The 21218-nt window shown below is 37.9% G+C and overlaps 1 protein-coding gene across 6 annotated transcripts in view; it reads left to right on the top strand.

Annotated features, from left to right (window-relative positions):
- The window catches only part of man2a2 (mannosidase, alpha, class 2A, member 2), a 36034-nt gene that overhangs the window by 2828 nt on the left and 11988 nt on the right, over nt 1–21218 (top strand). For all 6 annotated transcript variants that reach the window (XM_049474660.1, XM_007228132.4, XM_049474659.1 and 3 more), the window contains exons 2-15: nt 274–1639; nt 2226–2483; nt 5261–5405; nt 7639–7810; nt 8060–8187; nt 9208–9381; nt 10490–10676; nt 10882–11059; nt 13515–13717; nt 14431–14613; nt 15153–15267; nt 19415–19482; nt 19691–19856; nt 20894–21130. In XM_049474660.1, the coding sequence (XP_049330617.1) occupies nt 1508–1639; nt 2226–2483; nt 5261–5405; nt 7639–7810; nt 8060–8187; nt 9208–9381; nt 10490–10676; nt 10882–11059; nt 13515–13717; nt 14431–14613; nt 15153–15267; nt 19415–19482; nt 19691–19856; nt 20894–21130 (2346 nt within the window). In that variant the 5' untranslated portion in view covers nt 274–1507. The remainder of the gene's footprint in view (nt 1–273; nt 1640–2225; nt 2484–5260; nt 5406–7638; nt 7811–8059; nt 8188–9207; nt 9382–10489; nt 10677–10881; nt 11060–13514; nt 13718–14430; nt 14614–15152; nt 15268–19414; nt 19483–19690; nt 19857–20893; nt 21131–21218) is intronic.

The raw sequence follows: 21218 nt of genomic DNA, 5'->3' as shown, positions 1-21218 counted from the left end.
TTCATTTGTTATAAAAAAAATAGTATCTTACAGTTACTCAGGACCGATCCCGCATAGAATTGTAAAACTATTTTTGATGCTAGTGAGCAGAATGGGCCTCCTAACCATCAATATTAAATCAACTCTGTATTGTTTGAATTGGTTAAGATAATTGCATGCACTAGCTGTGCTGAATATGAGCTGATTACTTTATGATGGATAACAAAGCAATAATACTTCAGCAAGCCTGCTTGAAACATTAATTATTGTTATTGTTTTCTTTTTTTTGTGCAGGTATTTGCTCAGCTGTGTGGAGTGTTGATGTTTGGAGCCAAACTAAAGCAGCATAAGAACAAAAGAACATTGGATGTCTAGTTTTTTCCTAATCTGCTCAAGCAGACTGTTCTGGATTGTCTTTTGAGGTGTCCTTGGACTTCACCTGTGTTGCCTCCTCACTTTTAATGTAGGTGGACTGAGCAATGTTTCTTATGCAAGACAAGGAAGCTTGCTTTGCTGTTTACATCTAGCCAGGCCAATTTGAATGTTTGAATAGTAATCCCAAATCCCCTCTTGGAGACTGCTAAGTCAGTGACAGGCACTGAGCTGAGAAGATTAATATCCTATTAGATCTAAGAGAGCAGGGGAGGAGGAACACCTGTTTCACTGAACATCCAAATCCAGGCCACTCTGCTCATATTGTATTTGACTTTTCTCTTGTGTATAAGACAGTGTCTTTTTCTTTCTCTGCGTGTCTGTATTTTCTTCCACCTCATTCCCACCCACAGAGCGTGAAAAAGAGGCAGTCATTGCTTGTTTTCGCCATCTTTAGTATAGGGGAGACTGTGTTTAGTTTGCTAAATGGTGGCCTCAAGAGCATAGTGACATTCATGGTAAGCCAGCAGCCCCCTTCAGCCTGGCTTTTAAAAAAGGAGGCTAAAGAAAGAGGGAATGTGATGAGCCAAGTCTTTCTCATTCAGCCTTTGCCTCTGAGCTGCTCTCTGGAAACCTACGTTCACTGTGATGGCTTTGTCTCCTCGGCCAGCTGAGAGAGAGACGATCCCGGGCGTATGAAGGACTAATCTTAGGACTGTGAATCAAAAGCAAAACACACGCATACACACATACATGCTGAATGCTGCAGAAACAGTAGGCTCCCTGTCTGGGCTCCCACTGTTTGGGACCTGTGTTGTTCTTTTCTTTTTTCTGCTCTCTATCCCTGTGGGTTTGGATGCTTGAAGACAAGAGCTACTTTGAAGGAGCAGAACTTGGCGGCGGTTTGGTGGCATTCGACAGGCTGCCGGCCCATTCTAGCTGACCGTCGTCCTCTGTGCTGCTCGCCCACTGGACCTGCTCTCTAGACCAGAGCTGTGTGGGAGTGCGGGGTACATGAAACCCTGCTGACAAAGCCTAGCCCCTGGACCTTCTGGGGCTTGTAAGGATTTTATTTTTGCACCTTTTTCATTAACCTGTGGATAATTTTTCCACCCTCACAATCCTTGCTGCATTGCTCTTCTGCGGAAAGGCCAGGATGAAGCTGAAAAAGCAGGTGACGGTGTGTGGCGGGGCCATTTTCTGTGTGGCCGTCTTCTCCCTCTATCTGATGCTGGACCGGGTCCAGCACGACCCTGCCAGGAGACAGAATGGGGGGAACTTTCCAAGGGTAAGAGCTCTCTGAAGGATGTAAAACACCCTAGTTTTTTTAACTACTGAAGGTTGTTGTGTTTATTTGCATCTATTTAAAAGCCATATTTTGTAAAGCTTTTGGCGTTTTTTTATGTATGCTAAGCCTGTAATCAATTTGCTATGCATCAGGAATGGGCTGCTTGCTTTGAAGGAGCTGCATGTTTTTTTGTCAAACCCAAAAGCTTTTTAAAATCAGGCTTAACTGTCTAGATTGTGTTGTAGAATTCAGTAAGAAGAGGGCTGCATAATGGCATGCTTTTGCAAAAAAGATCTGTGAAAAAAATGATATGTGACAATTAAGTACTATACATTAATTCATATCAATTCAAAGCATAGCAGTTTGTCCAGAATGTTTGGCTCTGCTTTAGATCGGGTTTATAAAGAGAGATGACCTCGGCCTATCATATTATCAAAAAATTATCGTACGTTTGTAGATGCCAGTCTTTCAGCCCTCGCTGTGTTCTTACCTAGAGAAGACTCAGTTGGTTGTGGTCGTCTGTGTTTTGTAGAAGTGTGGTAGTAGATTACACCTCCCTTCCCCTGCCCCCCCCTTTCCTGTACAGAGCCAGATTTCGGTGTTGCAGAACCGCATTGAGCAACTGGAACAGCTTCTGGAGGAGAACCATCAGATCATCAGCCACATTAAAGACTCTGTGCTGGAACTCACAGACACGGGTGCTGTCTCCCCCAGTGGCCACTTACCCTTCCGCAGCGCCAATGGCTCATGGGTGCTGCCCTTTGATGGCAGACCTACCTTTCTCTCAGTAAAGCCCCAGGACTGCCAGTTTGCACTGGGCCGCCGTGGCCAGACTGACCTGCAGGTGAGTGTGCTGCAGCTATTCAGTTCTAGGAGGGTGAAAACCAGTTCTGCCAGTTCTGTTACATCAATTAGTTGATTCAGTGGCTAGTATAGTGCTGGGAGGGGAGATGAAGGCCTTTTGTGCTCCTGGTGTATAAATGGTTGTGGCATCACTAGGGATTGGGCTGGCAGTAGCCTGATGATGGGGGAAGGTTTTATTTAAATATAAATGTAAAATGTACTTTTTTTTAATGAGTGTTTTTTAAACCTGATACAAGGGGTGGGCAATATTATATCGTATACAATATATCGTGACACAGAAATATCGTGATATTAAAAATCCATATCGTGATGATGGAGATGTTCTGTCTTAAAAGTAGTCTATTATTTACGGTGAAGCTTTAAGTGTGTTTATTGTATAATTGTTTTAGTTTGCAGTTTATATGCATGCACTAAATATTATGCAATATTTTTTGCTGCATTATATTATTTTATGCTATATTATTTATTTTGCCACATTTTATACTATATTCCTGAAATTATTATTTATTTTTCTGTTTTCCTATATCGCCAAGTATATCGTTATCACAAAAATACCCTGAAATATCGTGATATTATTTTAGAGCCATATCGCCCACCCCTACCTGATACTGCTTAACTTAATTATTATTATATATATTTTTTTATTTTTTTATTTTTTTAATAAAGGAAGTTCAGAAAGTCCAGAATGCTTCATATAAGTCTAATTACTAGGGATATAAGTTGGCAGGCATGTAAATACATAATCAGTGTATATTATTAAGCAACACCACTTGATCAATAATTTATAATGTTAAGATGTACACTATTTGCTTGCCAAATTACATAAGAAGAAACTAGCATTGTGCCACATGACTTATGTTCCATAAACCTAAATAACGCTTAATTGACTCCTTATGGAATGTGCATTTGAGGCCATTTGACTGTAGATTTACATTTAATACAAACAATTATAAACAGACTGTTTATACCACCTACTGCACTGTCCACTCTGGGTAGTATGATGTATTTCGGGTGCACACTTGACACTGTGGATTTAAGGAATGTAAAATTTGCACAGCTTTAGAAATTGAATGTCTCTTCCATCTAGCATCCGTTATAAGGCCTCTCTTCAATGTCTTCTCACCATGAGCATGCTGGCCAGTGTTTAGCCCCACTCACAGGATAACACCTCTGTGTGGTTAACATACTGCTGTCCCATTTCAGTTTATTGTACATTCGTCCTTTATTTGATTTTCACTCAAAATTGAAATTAGGTATCAGGACAATAGTAGCAGACATATTTATAAGAAAATGCCATAAGAGCTGAAGACATTATAAGATTTTGTATCTTTTTTTTTTTTTTTTTTTTTTTGGGGTATTTACTTATTTCAGTCTAAGCAGGCAATGCTTCAAATCTTTGCAGAACACTCACTTTCTATTTTTTTAAAGAAGTCTGCAGAGAGATTCTTCCACATCTAAGCTGCTGCTAATCTTTGATTAGCCAGTCAATTTTGATTTGTATTTTTTTTTGTTTTTGTTTCTTAGAACAGGCTTCATAATCAGACCCACAGTGTTGAGTTGTCTACTAACTGTGGAGAAGAGCCAAATGTTTTTTTTTTTTTTTTTTCTCTCCCAGATCTGACGTAAAAGTGAGGCGCTCCCTTAAGATGAAAGCTCTTTATCTGATGAAGGCAGTTGTGATGGTCTGCCAGGCTTTTAGGAGGCCTATTTTCACTGTATCCACAATTTGTCTCTAATATCTTTTCTGAAATATCTTCGGACAATGCCTGAATATAAGCATGGACAGCTTGGCAACTCTCAAAAGGGAAGCCACCACAGTTGCTTGCCTCTGTTAGTTGACTATAAGAAGATGTAGAGCTCTGGCCATCCCCATATGTTTTCCATCTCATATTTTCATTCTAAACTGTCTTTTAATCTCCAGTGTCTAGTTCCAACAGTTAGCTGTCTGTGTGCTAATATTCACACTAAACTGTCCTCCAGAAATCTGTTATTCTCCAGAAAAAGTTATTCTGCTTTACCCAAAGAAGGCAGGGTTACAATAAGGAATTAGGTGATTTACAGCCTCAGATTAGCTAAGTGGTCGTTGAGTTGTTATTATTTGAGTTTATCATACTATTATTGATCATGTTGCGCTGTTGGTTGCATTAACAAACTCTCTGCACACTCTGTAATCTGCTCATTTAGTTCTTTAATTCTTTTTAAAGTCAGAATAGCTTTTGGTGAGATAGGCTGGGTTATAAAGTCAAGGAAAGCTGTCTGAGAGGCTTATTCTGGGAGTAGGGGGGTATGTTTACCAAATGAGTAGGCATATCTGGCTCCACCTCTGGTAGTAACTGACCCGACTTTTGTTGCAAATTTGGCATGGCAGATGTTTTAGGCTTCATTTCTGTAGAACAGAAGAAAATACAATCACAGCATACATGCTTTTATACGGCCTCTGCTGTAGAAAAGGGTGATTTTGAAAAAGGTGTTCTCTGACTTTTCCACAGTAGCCTGAAATAACACTGATAATAACGGATAATAATCAAAGGAATTTCCACAGTTTTGCTACACAGGATATTACGACACACCCTGTTGCTGCTGGCATGCTGTAAACTTGTTGAAATATGGTCATAAATCATGAAGGATGTCATGCTGTCAAGCATTTCAAAGTCTTTCAAATATCTCACATCATCTCTATGGACAATATGCTGGGAGAACTTTATATTGAGCTGTTTTGAAAGACATTGGTTTGTTGATATCTCTGTTTGTCTGTAGATGCTGGATGTGTATTCCTTGCTGAGCTTTGATAACGTGGATGGAGGCGTGTGGAAGCAGGGCTTTGAGATCACATACGAGCCTTCCGAGTGGGACAGTGAACCCCTGCAAGTTTTTGTAGTGCCCCACTCCCACAATGATCCAGGTAAGTCAGACAGTCAGTGTTTAATCTGGCAGTATTTGTTTTCATTGCACTGATCTTATGAAATCTTATGAATATAGATCTGCTGGTGTTTAAGTGTTAATGACAAATGCTTTTGTACAGCACAACCTTAAATGAAGTTTGTACCTAACTTTGAAAGACTGCACAAAAGTCTCTCTGATTCATCTTTTGCACTTTCACAATCAAGTAGACTTATTTTGCCCGGGAGTAAACAAAATAAATACTTAACAGCAAAGAGAAATCTGCTGGTGTGTGACAGTTCACTGTAAATAATGTAGGTCAGCCAGTGGGAGTGCAGGTCAAGACGTGCTGCAGTGCTGCTCTGGACACACACTGAGGCTCTCTGCTCATTGTGGAATGAACTTGAAGTGTGTGGTACTGTTGTGTGACCTCAAAATATTAAACTCTCTATGCCTGTAGTGAAAGCTATTTTCAGCTTATTATAAGAATATTATTATCTCTGTGACATAGAAATGAATACTTTGTGAGTGCTTTGGCTAATTATGCCAGTTGTGCTGGAGTCATGCAAACAAAAAAAAACAAAAAAAAAAAACTTTACTTTTAGGAAGAGACTTGAGAACTTATGTACAGACTAGTACAGATGCACCAGGTGGCTGCTGTGGGGTTTACACTATATTTAATATCTGAAATTAATGGATTTAATTTGTTTCTTTTTTTAAAGATTATTTTTACACTTGTTTATGGTTATGAATTACGAAGCCTAGAATAGTGCATTAGCCACAGTGCTGACAGCTAGGCCTGGCCGGGTTATATCTGTGAAGCTAATAAACACAGCAGCCAGCCTTGGAAGGGCTGAAGAGAGTTGACTGGGTCGCTAACAGCAAGGCTTGGCAGTTATGAAGCTGCACTGCTAACAGGCACAGCAATCGGCCTCGGCAGACATGGAGCGGCTTGGTCGACAGCAGGCCCACACTCGCCACTGCAAAATGCATGTAGTGAAACCACTATATGTTCTGAACCCAAGAATATCAGCCTAAAGTGGCCCACTTAAATCAGCCTAATCCGATACTCAATCCAGATAATTTTGTTAATATCCAACCAGAATCTGATCCTAATATCAGATCAGTGCATCCCTAATCTGGGGTCCTAGAGTGGAACTGTGGAAGCAGTTCTCTTTATGTACTGTGTGGCCTACGTGCTGGCTGCTGCATCCTGACTTAATGGAGTTCAGCAGAGCTGAAATAGTCTCCGTCACACACATGAACAGCCGTGCTTTGTTGTTATTCGTGCTGACACTGTGGGTCGACCCTTTTAATACAGTACAGCACAGTTTCCTTCTAAATAATAAAACAGTCTTATTTTTAAGAAGTTCAGAAGGTAAGAAAGTGCTGCCTGAGTGCTGTACTTCAGCATTTTGTCAGGAGATCTTTTAGCAAAGTATTTAACACGATCAATAAGAAGTGGCTGGAGAAAAAAAACTCTCTTTTCTTTACTCTCTTCTGTTTTCTGTTTTCAACTGGGATTGTGGTTTGAGAGTCTTGCTTACTCTTGGACATCTGCTGACCTACAGAATGTAGTTCCGTCACAGATGGCTCTAATGCGGTGGCACAATGTGAAAGCCTGAAATAAGGCTTGATCTAGTCTGCTAGCTTGGGGCAGAATGGAAGATTTCCAGAAACAGGCATGCACCTCAAGTCCATAGAAGCAGTTGGACTGTATAACTTCAGCTAGGCCTTAGCAATATGTAGGAAATATGGATGTATTCTAAAATAATCATAGCTTTATATCACATCTGCTAGGCAGGTTACATTATGTGTGTGATTTTATATACAAAAAGTAATGTGTACTGGTTGTTTGTGTGGGAATAATTTGGTTTCCAGAAGAATGACCCTTCTTAGAGTAGCACGAGTTATACCATAAAAATATCACAATTAAAATTATTTCTCAATCTCATATTCAACATAAATACCAAGAATTCTCTGTTTTTTGAGTCAGGGAAATGCATTGAAGGCTGCAACTGTATTATGTTTATTTTTTAAAACATATATTACGATACATAGTTAGATAATTCCTATTTAAATATACAGCTTGCTTTGTTTTTGTGTTACAAATAAATATACATTGAATTGTGCTTTTTTTTTTTTTTTTTTTTTTAAGATTTTCAGTGTTTTGTTATTCTTTATTGCCATTTCTTTTATGAATTTACCCAGCCCTTTAGCACTAATGAAACCTCTCTCTCTTGTTTCTCTGACAGGCTGGGTCAAAACTTTTGACAAGTACTACAATGACCAGATGCAGCACATTTTCAATAACATGGTGGTCAAGCTTGCTGAAGACCCACGCAGGAAGTTCATCTTGTCTGAAATTTCATTCTTTGTGAAATGGTGGGACAGTGCAGATGCTCACAAACAGGAAGCAATACGCAAGTAAGTGCTGACGTGTCAATCTTAAAAAACAAAAAACAAAAAAAAAAAACATTTATAAACTGTCTTAAAATATAATATTTCTTTCTTTTGAAATTCTCACTTAAAGCCTATTTCATACCAGATTTAGCTCTATAAAATAATAAGTAGGACACTCCTGGCCTAACTTCCTGTTCTGTAGCAGAGCGAGTATTTAGAAGTGGATTTTGCTTTCTCCTGATCAGATCTGTACTTTTAAATCCTCTTTTCCAGACTTATCCTGGGAGGGCAGCTAGAGATCGTGACAGGGGGCTGGGTAATGACAGATGAAGCCAACGCACACTACTTTGCCATGATCGACCAGCTTATCGAAGGCCATCAGTGGCTGGAGAGGAACTTGGGTATGCTCATAGGACAAGCAGTAATTAAGGATGGGCAGTTGAGAGAGATTTGCTATTCAAATTACAGTTTTGCCCAGATCCTCTGGCTGCTGCTGAGCTTTTCTTCAGTACTGCGGTAGATTATATCCACAACCACTCCTCAAAAGCCATTGTTGTGGCAAATGTGGCAGTCAATTTGACATGTTTCTGTACCTTTTTTTTAAATGTGTGTCCTTCATAAAACTATTATATTATATTGAGACATGCTCATTTATTATTTCTTCTTAAATCAAATTAATGGTATTTAAACATAGTTTATTCTGCTTTTGTTGGAATTAATATCTCTGCTGTCCAAAGAAGAATTTCTACTAGATGTTTGAGTTTTGCTGTGAGGATTTGATTGCATTCAGCTTCAAGGGCACCCAGCAAACGCAGCAAAATTATTTTTTGTGCCGACTATATTGTCACAGTGTTGTAACTGTTCTGAAACATAGTATGAGTTTTATTGTCCGATAAAGGAACATGATTTGATTTTTGGAAAGTAGTCAAAAATGAGTCTTGGTCTTAACTTGGTCAAGTTATCTTATGATAAGGTTATGACTGTGTTTTTGTTGTTGAAATGATAAAACATAAACAGTGCTACCTTTGGACTACATTGTAGCAACATTATAGGTAATTAGACCGTGATTTTGGATGATCAGAATCCCACATCATCAAAATCCATTTCTCATGGGACTAGACAAACTGTGTATGTATTTGCACATCTGTGTCTGAATTGAGTGAAACTTAAAGTAGCCCAATGCATTAAAATTGTGTGTCCACAAATATGACGTATTGCCTTTATTACTGGTGTGACCTTCATGTTTATTTTATTGGACTAAAATACTAGACTCTTTTGCCTTGACTCTCTCTCCTTAAAATGAAAACATAAGCGTTAGTAAAAGCACTATTTATCATTATTGCATTGTTTAAAGCAAGTGTATGCCATGAAATGTTTGTCTGCTTTGCCCACTGCAATAATATTTTTATATCTTTGTTCAGGTGTGATCCCTCGCTCAGGATGGGCTGTTGACCCTTTTGGCCACAGTGCAACGATGCCTTACCTGCTGAAGAAAGCTAATGTGACCAGCATGTTGATTCAAAGGATACACTACTCCATTAAGAAGCATTTTTCCTCTACACGTAGCCTGGAGTTTATGTGGAGACAGGCTTGGGGTGAGTTTCCTGATTGGTTTTGTTATTTGCCCACGCTGAAAAAGCTAAAGTGCTCCCAACTTGCATGAGTGGCTAAGAGGGTTGCACCTGCTTGACAGTTTGGACTCCTGATTGGAGTCCAGGGGAACACAAAAGTCCTCTGGATGAGAAAGATGTCCTAGTTGGTCTCTTGTAAAAGCTCTAACAACATTGCTCTAATCACCACAAGTGTATTCCTGTTCTTTTATTTGGATGGATCTGGTGGCTGGTTATTCCTCCTCATGCAGGTTAGCTAATCTGATACATTGCAAATGCTATCAGTAATGTGGATTTTTGGAAGGAAAGCAAAAACGAGATAATGCCTTTATCCATTTTCATTTTGTACTAGGTTAAGGCTAACACAGTAAATGCATTACTGATTTATTGTACAATATTTTGACCCTAATCAATATGTTGCAATATATGGACCTCTATGCTTAATAAAACCTCTTATGATCCTCTTACACTTAATATTTTGTCTACTTGCTTTCCTAACAGAGATAATGCATGAATATAAAGTTTTTTCCTTGTTGATTTGTTTAAAAATAGTTTTTTTATATGTATTTTTTTCAGAATATGTATTTTTTATATTTTAATTTAGATGTATGAAAATTGTTAATAATTTGAAATTCACTTATCTTTAGAAGAGTGTAATTGTAATATGCATGTTAATTTCCATTAACATGCCAATAATATTGTTATTAGGACAGGCCTAGAATAGATAAAAGAAACTCCGTTTTATACCTTTAATCTTGAATTTCCTTTACTAGGGATGCAGTAAAGTGCATTTTCATTGATGGGCTTAGCGAACATAATGGCTGGCCCTGTCTTTTTTTAATTAAATAAAATAATCGAATGCTTGTGTAAGAGTAAGATTTTTTTTTTAACACTTAATTAGCCAAGGCTTAAGTGAGCTGTTTAAAAAGGTAATTCCTTGTAGTTTTAGTGAAAGCTTGTGCCAGGAGCCACAGTATGCCCAGCCAAGTGTTCCTAGCAGAATTTATTACCAAGAGTTGTACCTTTCTAAAGAATCATCTGTTAAATAAGTTAATACAGAATGTTTTTTTTTTTTTGTACTTGTTTGTTACAGACCCTGAATCAGGAACAGACCTGTTCTGTCACATGATGCCCTTCTACAGCTATGATGTGCCTCACACCTGTGGGCCAGACCCAAAGATCTGCTGTCAGTTTGACTTTAAAAGGCTGCCAGGCAGCAGGGTCAACTGTCCTTGGAAGGTGCCTCCTCGTGCCATCACAGACGCCAACGTGGCAGAGAGGTAAAGCCATGCAGCAGAAGAAATGAACAAAGGATATTTTTTCATTCAAGTTTTATTTGATGCCTTGGTGTATTGTCTTCCCATTGACCAATATAAGCTCATTTAATGTCACTTCCATATAAACATTGAAAGCTATGGAATAGCTCTGGTTAAATTACCTGGTTAATTGGGATGTAATGAGCTTGTTTCCTTCTGTTTATTCCAGGGCGAATGTCCTTTTGGACCAGTATCGCAAGAAGTCCAAGCTTTTCCGTAGCAAAGTGGTACTAATACCACTGGGAGATGATTTCCGCTATGATAAATCTCTAGAGTGGGACCAGCAATATATCAACTACCAGAAGCTTTTTGATTACATGAACTCTCACCCAGAAATGCATGTGCAGGTAAGTGCAGATGTTCTGCCATGATGACCCACAGATGTTTAAAGCTTGGTTTTCTTTTAAACTCAGCTGTAGTAAATAAATGCATTCTTGTCTGGAGTATATTCTTCTCAAAAAGAGAAGGAGATAAGGGATGCAATCCAAATGCAAAACATCAGAGTGTAGAATATTGAATATTGAATATTAATCTTAGTGTGTGCATAATCCCTTTGTGTTCAACTTTTCATGCATGTATGCCATGTATGTGTCTCTGAAATGGTAGCTTCACTGAATATAAAAAATTCAGTTTCAAAGTAAAGTAATTTTGGGGCAATTCTAGTGGTCTGATTATTATTAAATATTACATAATTTATAGAAATATATAAAGAACAACTGCCATATCCAAATTTTACCTCTAATAAACCAAATAAACCTCTAATACATTCACTTACTAACTTATGTTGCAGCCATTCCTGACACAGATTAGCAAATGTTGTATTGACAATAGAATTGGATAAGAGCTGTTAGGCCAGAGGGGTATAAATCCTGATGTCACTGACACTATTGTTTCTGAAAGCAAACAAATTCACACAACAATGCTCTGAAATCTAATAGATAGCCTTCCCTGGGCAGTAGAGATGATTAAAAAAAGAAATTAAACTACAGATCACTTTAGAACATTTGCTAATACGCATAAATACAATAAATAATTAACCAATAACCAAAATATCTTATATATAAGAATATAGTTGTGAGCTAGTTTAAATAGCAATTCTTAATTCCAGATTCCTCCTGGATACTCTCGGCCAGTGCCTGGATTTGTTCAATTCCAGCATCACCATCTCCTGATTTAACATCATAAGGCACCGATTTGTTTTTATGAAAACTGCAAATAATCTTTGACTCCCTCGAGAAGAGCTTTGGAAATGTTTTAATGAACACAGTGACAGACATCAAACCCATACTGTGTGAAAGTCCAATTTTGCAGCATACCACAAACTCCCTGCTGCTAGACTTGTGTCAGAATTAATCCTCTCAGTAGTCTGTGTAACTGGATATTTCCCAGTTAAACAGCAGTGAAACCAGTTCTGACCGTAGGAGTGATTAGATGCAAAAATATTTCTGTATTTCTTAGCATATTAACATTTTATGTGTTTAAACCCCAGCAGCTAGACTTCAGTGTTGCATATACCGTATTGCTTAAAGTTTAGAATTGAAGTATATTGAACTGTACCCCTTCAATTTTGATACATATTGTATCACCAAATTTTTGCCAATATACATCCCCAGTGGTTACAGCTCCCACTGTTGGGTCCTCAAGCAGCCGCTCGTTGCCAGATGTGTCTAGGACAGTGTGTCTACCATCTGTGTGTCTAGCACAAATCTGGTGAATATTGCTGTCTTGTCATGTCTTTTTATACTACAAGTTGGTAAATAAGACTGGATAAGGTAGTTCATCAGAACCCTGCTGCGCTAAGTTGATGGTGCATATTAGGGCAGCATGATGACTCATCTTTTTATTACTCTCGCTACATTAGTTTCAATGACAAGTGCATCGTTAAAGCCTTTAATGACAGACCTGATCTAATTACATTACACATGCAGTACAAGAGAGAAGTATTTTTTTTTCTCAGTGGAACATGGGGATAGAAGCTTCCCTGAATTCATCTTCAACTGTGCTCTTCTTCATAGAGTGCGAGGAACTTCAGCTAAACAGCCAATTAAAAAACATACACGCTCCAGCTCAAACACCACTCTGTCCTTAACTCTTAACCTTTGAAATTCAATGAGATGATTATTTTGTGTTCGGTGTGTAAAGCAGGAATGTCTCTGACTAGATCCACAGCAAGTACAGAGTACACTCAGGCTTGATAAAATCATGAAATTGCTGTATGTGAGTTCGTCATGAAGTGTTACTTCAGGAGATGGCTTAGGAATGCCCACACCTGTATAAGTGGTGAGGTGTTATCTTGTGAGTGAGGTTAAGCACTGGTCAGTGTGCTCATGGCAAAGCCATGTGAATTAACGGAACTGAAGTAAGGCCGGATAGTAGGTGTTAGATGGATAGAACATTGCATTTCTGAAGTTGTACAGAAATGTATTTTAATGTTCTTCAATCCACAGGGTCACCTGTGTTCCTGGGAATACACTGTGGAAGACGTTACCACTCACAGTAAACAGTGCAATGAGTGGCAATGATTTTAACTGGCAGGGTGTGGCTAAAATTGTCTGTGCACACAGATAAGTGACAATGGCAAAGGTGACAAATATCTTACATTAGAATACCAATAGAAAAGACCCCAAATTACTTTGAATACATTGAAAGTGTTTACAATGTTGTTGTTTTTTTTTTTTCTTTTTCAACATTATGCTGACCAACAACTTTCAGACATTACAGGTTTACATCTATATTGTGCTACCACACAGTCAACTTCCAAATAGTACCAATTAACTTTCAGGATTTTTGTGTTTCTACCAGGCCCAGTTTGGCACTCTGACAGACTACTTCAATGCAGTGTATAAGGCTAATGGGGTCTCTCAAGGAGCAAGACCACCTGGTTACCCCGTACTGAGTGGAGATTTCTTTGCTTACGCTGACCGAGAGGATCATTACTGGAGTGGCTACTACACCTCCAGACCCTTCTACAAGAACCTGGACCGTATCCTCGAATCCCACCTAAGGTCAGTTTAAAATCAGTCCAAAGTCAGTAACTTTGCAGAAACTTCCATGTAGTCTTTAATCACATACTGTGCAGTATGCGATGCGTCTTTTTCTGACAGCTTCATCTTCGCCTGTAATTGTTTTCTTTGTTTTCCTCAGTCTTTTGTCTAGTTGAAATTGGCACAAAAGTCTCGCCTCCTCTTTATTGAGTTTTATGGTTTAATTACTGCTTTGGCCATAGCTTTGGGGTTTGGCAGGAATTAATTTGTATTGTCAAGAAAAATACCCACTTGTGTCTTGTATTCCCAAGAAAAATCAAAAGCATTTCTCCTTGCCAGGTGGCCTAAGGCTTTTCTTTATACCCTCAATGCTTTTCTTTTCAAAATGCGAAATGGACCTGTGCTATTAATTATAACTTTTTATTTGAAGGACTGGTAATTTGTACACAGTAGCTTCTTGACTTATTCTATTTGATCTCGTCAAGGCTGTCAGAGAGTTCCTACCCAGAGGCTTGGTTTAGGCTTCTTAAACAAAATTGAGAAGCATTTTGAGATTGATTCTTTTTTTTATTTATTTTTATTTTTTAAACAAAGCACAAAATGTGTTTTTGCTATAGCTGTAAGAGTGGCAAATATTTCCCACATAATGATGAAACCATACTCCATTCTTGGTAATAACTTAAGGTGTCTTTTTATTTATGTCTTTTTTTTATTTTTTTAAAATATATATATAGGGGTGCAGAGATCCTGTACAGCTTGGCTGTGTCTCATGCACGCCATGCAGGCATGGAAGGACGCTACCCCACCTCAGACTACTCCCTTCTGACAGATGCCAGACGCAACATCGGCCTTTTCCAGCACCATGATGCCATCGCTGGAACTGCCAAAGAGGCAGTTGTTACTGACTACGGGACAAGGTCAGTCTTCTGTGCTAGGCTAAGTGAATTAGATAGAAAAGGGTTTAGAAAGAAAATCCATTTATTCTAAATACCCTATCTGTACAAACTAATTAATGCAAAGGGAAAGCTATCTAAATATAAACTTTCTACATTAGGGATGTAAGACAGTACACCAAAGAAATTTTCTATGTTTTGCAGTACTTTATGGATTCTGCAACTCTGTATTTAAGTTTTTATGTAAATGTTGGTATATTTAATATTTAATTATATTTAATATATTTAATATTTAATATGTTGTGCTCTGTCTTCAGACCTCAATGTTCTGATGGCATAAAATAATTTTCTAAATATTACAATTTTTGTTTAACCATGACAGTTTTCCCAAAATGTAAATGATTTTTTATACATTATTTCAATATATCTGTATAAATATTCTGAATTGTAACCCCTGTGTCATGCTGTGGAAAGTATAATCTGGTTCTTGCAAATGCACAGCCCTTATCTATATAATAAACATAAGCCTTTTTCTTTATTTTGCCTTCCTTGTCTTCATGCAGATTACTACGCTCACTGATTGGATTGAAAAGGGTGATCATTAATGCAGCACACTTTCTCATCATGAAGAACAAAGATGTGTATCGTTTCTACCAGACCGAGCCTTTCCTGGAGACGGTAAGAAGAGCAGACAGCTTCTCTCTGGAGCTGTCACTAAACATTGTATTACCACACAAATTATCTGATTCTAAAGGTTATTTTATTATTTCAGTATGTATTTTAACAGCAACAGGCTGTGTGTGGGCCATTTTGAAGATTCTAAAATTATATAAAATTATATTATTACAACAGATGATGTCTTGTCATAAAAAAAAACTGACAAATAATGCTTTAAAATGTAAGAAAATGTGACAGTGCTTCTTACTGCAGCAGCAGATATCAGCATTCAAGTCAGTTGATAGTTTTGCTATTTTTTATTAATTTTTTAGGAATTCCATATGGCTGTGTTTAGTGAACTTCTCTTCTCTGTGTGCTTACTGTAAAAAATATTATGCGTTCCACTGCAATTATAATGCTAATGTTGCGAATATTTTATAGTAGATTGTAGTACTTTTCTGAATACAATTTTATTTTGGGCTATTGAGCTTTGTTAGTAATCAACAATAAACAAACAATTTATTTTCTTTTCAACCTTTCAAGCAAATAATAAATCACACTCAGCCTTCATTTAATAAAGCTGTAAGCCTATTTACAGTCTTTTTTGTTGATAAAGGAACTTGATTGTTTGAGAAAATGAGCCCTGACTGGGTTGAGTTGGCCAGAACACAGTGCAGAGTTTGGCTGTAAATTGTAGTTCAGGGTAGTGGTCACTGTTTAGCGTCCAACAGGCAAGTGTGCCAGATTGGTCCCAATCATGTCTCTCAAATACTGCTCTATCTCTTTCTCTGTGCACTCATTCCTACTGCAGGGGTATTACAATCTCTGCAGTTTTATTTGTTTGGCAGTGGTGTAATGTGTAATAATATTACAACTTAAACAGGGATTAAAACAGCTTTGTCATGGCAACGGGACAACACAAATTAGCCAAGCCAAGTTTGTAGCTAATAGGATATATTTATTTATTTTTTATGACAATACCTGAGCTGTGTCCTGCTTAAGTGAAGTCAGCTTTCAAGCATTCTAGAGAAGCATGAAAGAAGAGTTTCAGGCTTCCTTGTTCTTTATCAAGGGCGTAGGAGCGGGTTTGATATTGGGGGGGACACATTTGCTAATATGAACCAAAGCCCACCCTATAGTTTCCTAGAAAAACATTTGCGGAATTACTTTTAATCCTAAATAATCCTTTTTTTCTGTATTTATTATTAGGTACATCCAAATAAAGGTAATTTTACAACCTAAACATGTTACACCACATTACATTTACTGTTGCTAGAAAAAATTATACGTGAAAGGTCTGAATTATATACATATGACAAAAACTGATCAGTTATCACCTAATATTTAACAGATTTGATTATTATTACTATTATTATTATTATTATTAATTATGTATTGTATGTTGTATATTTACATTTTCTCCAAACTGACTAGCATTGTGCCCTGCACTTTTAATTGTTTCTACTGAAAGCACTTCTTATGATGGTGTCCTTTTATGAAAAAGAATGTAACTTTACGTTTCATAGGGATTTTTCTCAGAAGTTAATATAAACGTTAGACGTCAGGACATGTGTTCTTACTGTTGTAGGGTAATTTACCACAGCAAAAATGTATGTGAGCCAGACGGACAAGGAAAACCAGAAGTCAGGATATCCAATTTAGAATAAAATTTACTGAAGAAAATCATTGAAGTATTACAGACACTCCAGTAGATGAATCAGACAAAAAGTAAGAAAATAGACAAAAGTATTACGGGAAAAATGTTGTAGATGGTCAAAAGTAAAGTATTCCAATCTCGAGAGCTACAGGAAAAGTCTGACTTTTCTGTCTATGCATTAACAATTATACTTGAATAACAATTACATGTAAATCTACTTTACCAGGATACATGTTCTTATTGGTTCTATAAAAATCAATAATGACATAATTGTCTCTATGATTGGTTCTTCAAATGTATCAACATTACACTACTGATTAAGCATGACAATGCATTACATATGTTGCATCAAAAAGGTGTACGTCACAAAGTCCGAACATCATGTTGTTTTCCATTCCCGTGGCCTTCGGTGTCTTCTGGCCTGTCTGCGACTTTGCGCCGCTTAGAACAGGCATGCGTAGGCTATCTAAGGAGAACAACCTTCTCTTCTAAATGTACATGATATTCTAACAACACAAAGATCCTAGTGGAATAACAGATTCTAAAAATAAAAACTGGTGTGTCTGCACAATTTATTGCTAATGATTACAGTCAAATTATTATATTTATTGAATGATCATAATTATCAAATAAAAGGATATAAGTGTAGATTAAAGGATATACACGTCCAGAATCCATGGACGGGGGCTTCCCAGATCGCTCCCATCACTGTAAACTACAAATGAACAGAAGTCAGATTAGATCAGTGTTTCTTAACCCTGTTCTTACATATTCTATTGCATACTCCCATTGTTCTGCATATTGTAGAGCTTTCTCTGCTTTAAATGAACATAATAAAGTAAGTGGTATGATGGTATGATGTGTCTAATACACTGCTGGACATACATAATGATTGATTTATGATCCATAGGGGGCTAAGAGATTTTAACAGGTAAACTCAGTAAAGGACTGTTTATTAGCTGATCAGTTGGATCTGGTGGAAAACACAATTTTAAGGGCAGTGATCAGGGTTAAGAAACTGCTTTAAACTACCAACATTACCCAGTGTTGTACTAAATTCTGTCTATCCCCTACATCCAGCTTCTAGCTGACTAGTTATCTACATTAATGAAAATTAAATAGTTATTAGCTAGTCAGGTACAGGGTAAACTGAACATTATATAGTTTTGTTTTTCTTAAACTAAGCTAATTCCAAAGTTAAGCTAACTGACTGTCACAGGCTGTATTTTATTAAGCGCAGAGTTGGTATGTTTTGATTAGTGCATTTTTAACCAGCTATCAGAAACATAGCAGTTTACATGGTTTACATGGTTTACATGGTTAGCTTTCTGTTAGAAAAATCGCTGTATTTTCATACCTGGTTTAAAATCATCTGCTGCATCCCGATCGCGCTGCTTAATCTCACAGCGGGGGAAGGGCTCCCCCCAGACCACCACTCTCCCCCACACTCTCCTGCGCACGCCGCAAAACCAGCAAGCTGATTGGCTGTTTCTATTGAGAGGCGGAACTTAATTCCTGAACCGGCTCCGTGATTGGCGTTAAGAGATTTCCCATTTACTAGGCGGTCACCTGTCTCCTCATTAATAGTACAGCTGATCTGAGCGAAACCATTTTATTTTTGGAGGGGACAAATCCACCTTTTTCTAATATTGGGTGGGACATGTCCCACCCATCCCCCCCGGTTCCTACGCCAGTGTTCTTTATATTAAATCCCTGCTGATTTACAGAGACTCAGATCAGCGTAAAACAGCGTGGAGAAAGGCTACAGACATTGTTGGGGTCTCTGGTGGGGTTTTAAAATATTAATATATAATTTAATTAAAAACAGTTTGCTTTTGTTACCCTATATGCTGCTCACTAGACAGTGTTGTGAAGCTCATTAGTATTTATTAGTTTATAGCAAATAATAATAATAGCTTGTTTAAAAGCATTTCCCATTTTTTAAAACGATTTAATTGGACGATGCAGGGAATGCACACCCACATGTGACCAGTTGGAGGGGGCAGTGCAATCATGTGCGTTGACACAACAGAGCAGTGTAAATGCAGCGTAACTAATCATATAACTGCCTGTATGGTACATGCATTACTAGAGATTTCCACTAGAGGGCAGACCAGAAAACAGAGAATGTGTACATAACCCATTTAACAGCAAATGTGTGTCTAGTTTCATTATTCTTGCTAATATGTACAAGCTGTGCCTGAAACTGTGCCCATTTACTGTCACCAAACCCCAAAGGAGTGCACTACACGGCACGATTATGGATGAAGCTGTAAAGTTATTTAAACACTTTAATTAAACACTTTATGTCTGCAAGTTCCTGTTTGTATGTGCAAGAACTAGTAGAGTGCTATTTATAGCACCCCCTTGTAAGTGCTGAAAACATTTTTACAATTATCTATTTAAGTTATAATTGCTTAAAGTTGTCTATATTTGTTTAAACAACATATTTAATTGAAACTGTAACGTTTTGTGTTTTCTGTTTGTGCGGCCGGGCTGGAATGTCTGCAGGATGACAGACGTGCCACACAGGATTCCTTACCCCAGCGGACATTGATTGAGTTGGATTCCTCTCCGAGGTAAGTCTCCCTCTCAGTGTGACCACAGTCCAGTGACACAATTGGAGCTGCCTTTTCAGTACAGCAAACAGGCAGCTTTAAGTGAGAACTTTTGTAAGGCAGTGTACAGTCTCTTATCTTCATCTGTAATACACTGACAGTCCTACAGTGCAGCAGAGCTCCTGTGATGAATGGTGTCTGTAACTGGAGTATCACTGCTCTCGCTCAGGTACTTGGTGCTGTTTAACCCAGTGGAGCAGGAGCGGCTGTGTGTGGTCACTGTACTAGTCAACTCTGCGAAGGTCCGGGTGCTCACTGAGGATGGACAGACCCTACCGGTGCAGCTCAGTGCACAGTGGAGCTCTGCTGTACAGATGAGTGGAGAGGTCTATCAGGTGGGTATGGGTGTGTGTATGTGTATGTACTGTAAAGTAAACCTGGGAGACATGCCAGAAATGTTGTGACAATGGGTCAGATTATTAATGTCTTCCATTGTGCTCAGCTCTGATTAGCCCTGAAGAAGACAAAAAAAGAGTAGTTATTTTTAAAGATTTTTTAACAAGAGTTACTGAAGCAAAAAATACATGTTTTAGCCTCTGTAATTTGAGCAGTGAAAATCACTGCTATTAACATTAAATGGCTTGACGTTTTTTCTTTCCCTGTCTAGTAAGTGAAAGACACGTACTGCTGTTGAAGTAGCAATTGTTCTTTCTTCAGATTCTTTACTAATAATAGTTGTTTGAGTAACATAGTGGCTTTATACATTTATATTTAAAATAGTTCAACAGATTATTCAAGTTTTTGTTGGATAATTATCAGATGTTTTATCGCTTAGGACCACTGTAAAAATAATCTGTCATGATTGGATGTAATTGGGGATCACTATAATTTGTTTATCTTACTTTTCAAAGAGAGAGCAATTACATAACTACATTTGACAAATATTGACATGTTTTAACAAAATAAGCAATCAATGCACAATATTGTTTGGTATATATTGTTGATTTTCATTTAAGGACATTACTTTTTTTGTTTTGCCATTTTAATTGCCAAATATTTTGTGATCTTCAGTAAAAGTACATTATCCAACTCAACAAAACTTTTAAAACTGTAATATGCTGGAAATAACATGCTTACATTCAAAATATTGGTATAATTTATAATGGATGAGAACCGAAAAGGTGTACATTTTAAAGACACAGTAACCTCCAGGAGTTTTTATTTTATTATTTTACTTTAACATATCTCTGTCCCATAGCTACTAATGTGAAGTCAAGTTAAGTTTAGCATCTTCTTCAATAAGACATAAGGCTCAATGCTCTCCACCCATTGAGTAGAACATTATAATTGTTTTTGAAATGAGTTGCTTAGTAGATGTGGCTAAAGATGATTGTTTCTAACTGATTGCCTGTTCTGCTGATCTTTTAAACAGGCTTCCTTCATGGCTCGGCTACCAGCTCTGGGATTGGCTGTGTTCCACCTGTACGACTCTGTTGATTCTCCCATGACTCTTCGTTCCGATACACTGCTAAGGTTACCAGGCCGTAGCCAGACTGTGCGAGGCGTGGATCCCCTTCCTGTGCGCTCACAAATAGCTGACCCCCAGCCATTCTACATCCAGACCCAGTCCCTGACATTGGCCTTTTCTGGCACCACTGGTCTGCTGGAGGTGAGTAAAGCAACCCAGAGAGGAAGGGTCGTATGGAGCTAAATGGCTGTCTCTGCGGTATCTCATTCCTTGAGTCGGAACATCTTGA

Source organism: Astyanax mexicanus, chromosome 2 (assembly GCF_023375975.1).
Source record: "Astyanax mexicanus isolate ESR-SI-001 chromosome 2, AstMex3_surface, whole genome shotgun sequence".
Classification (NCBI taxonomy): domain Eukaryota; kingdom Metazoa; phylum Chordata; class Actinopteri; order Characiformes; family Acestrorhamphidae; genus Astyanax; species Astyanax mexicanus.
This window is presented reverse-complemented; position numbering and strand designations above follow the sequence as displayed.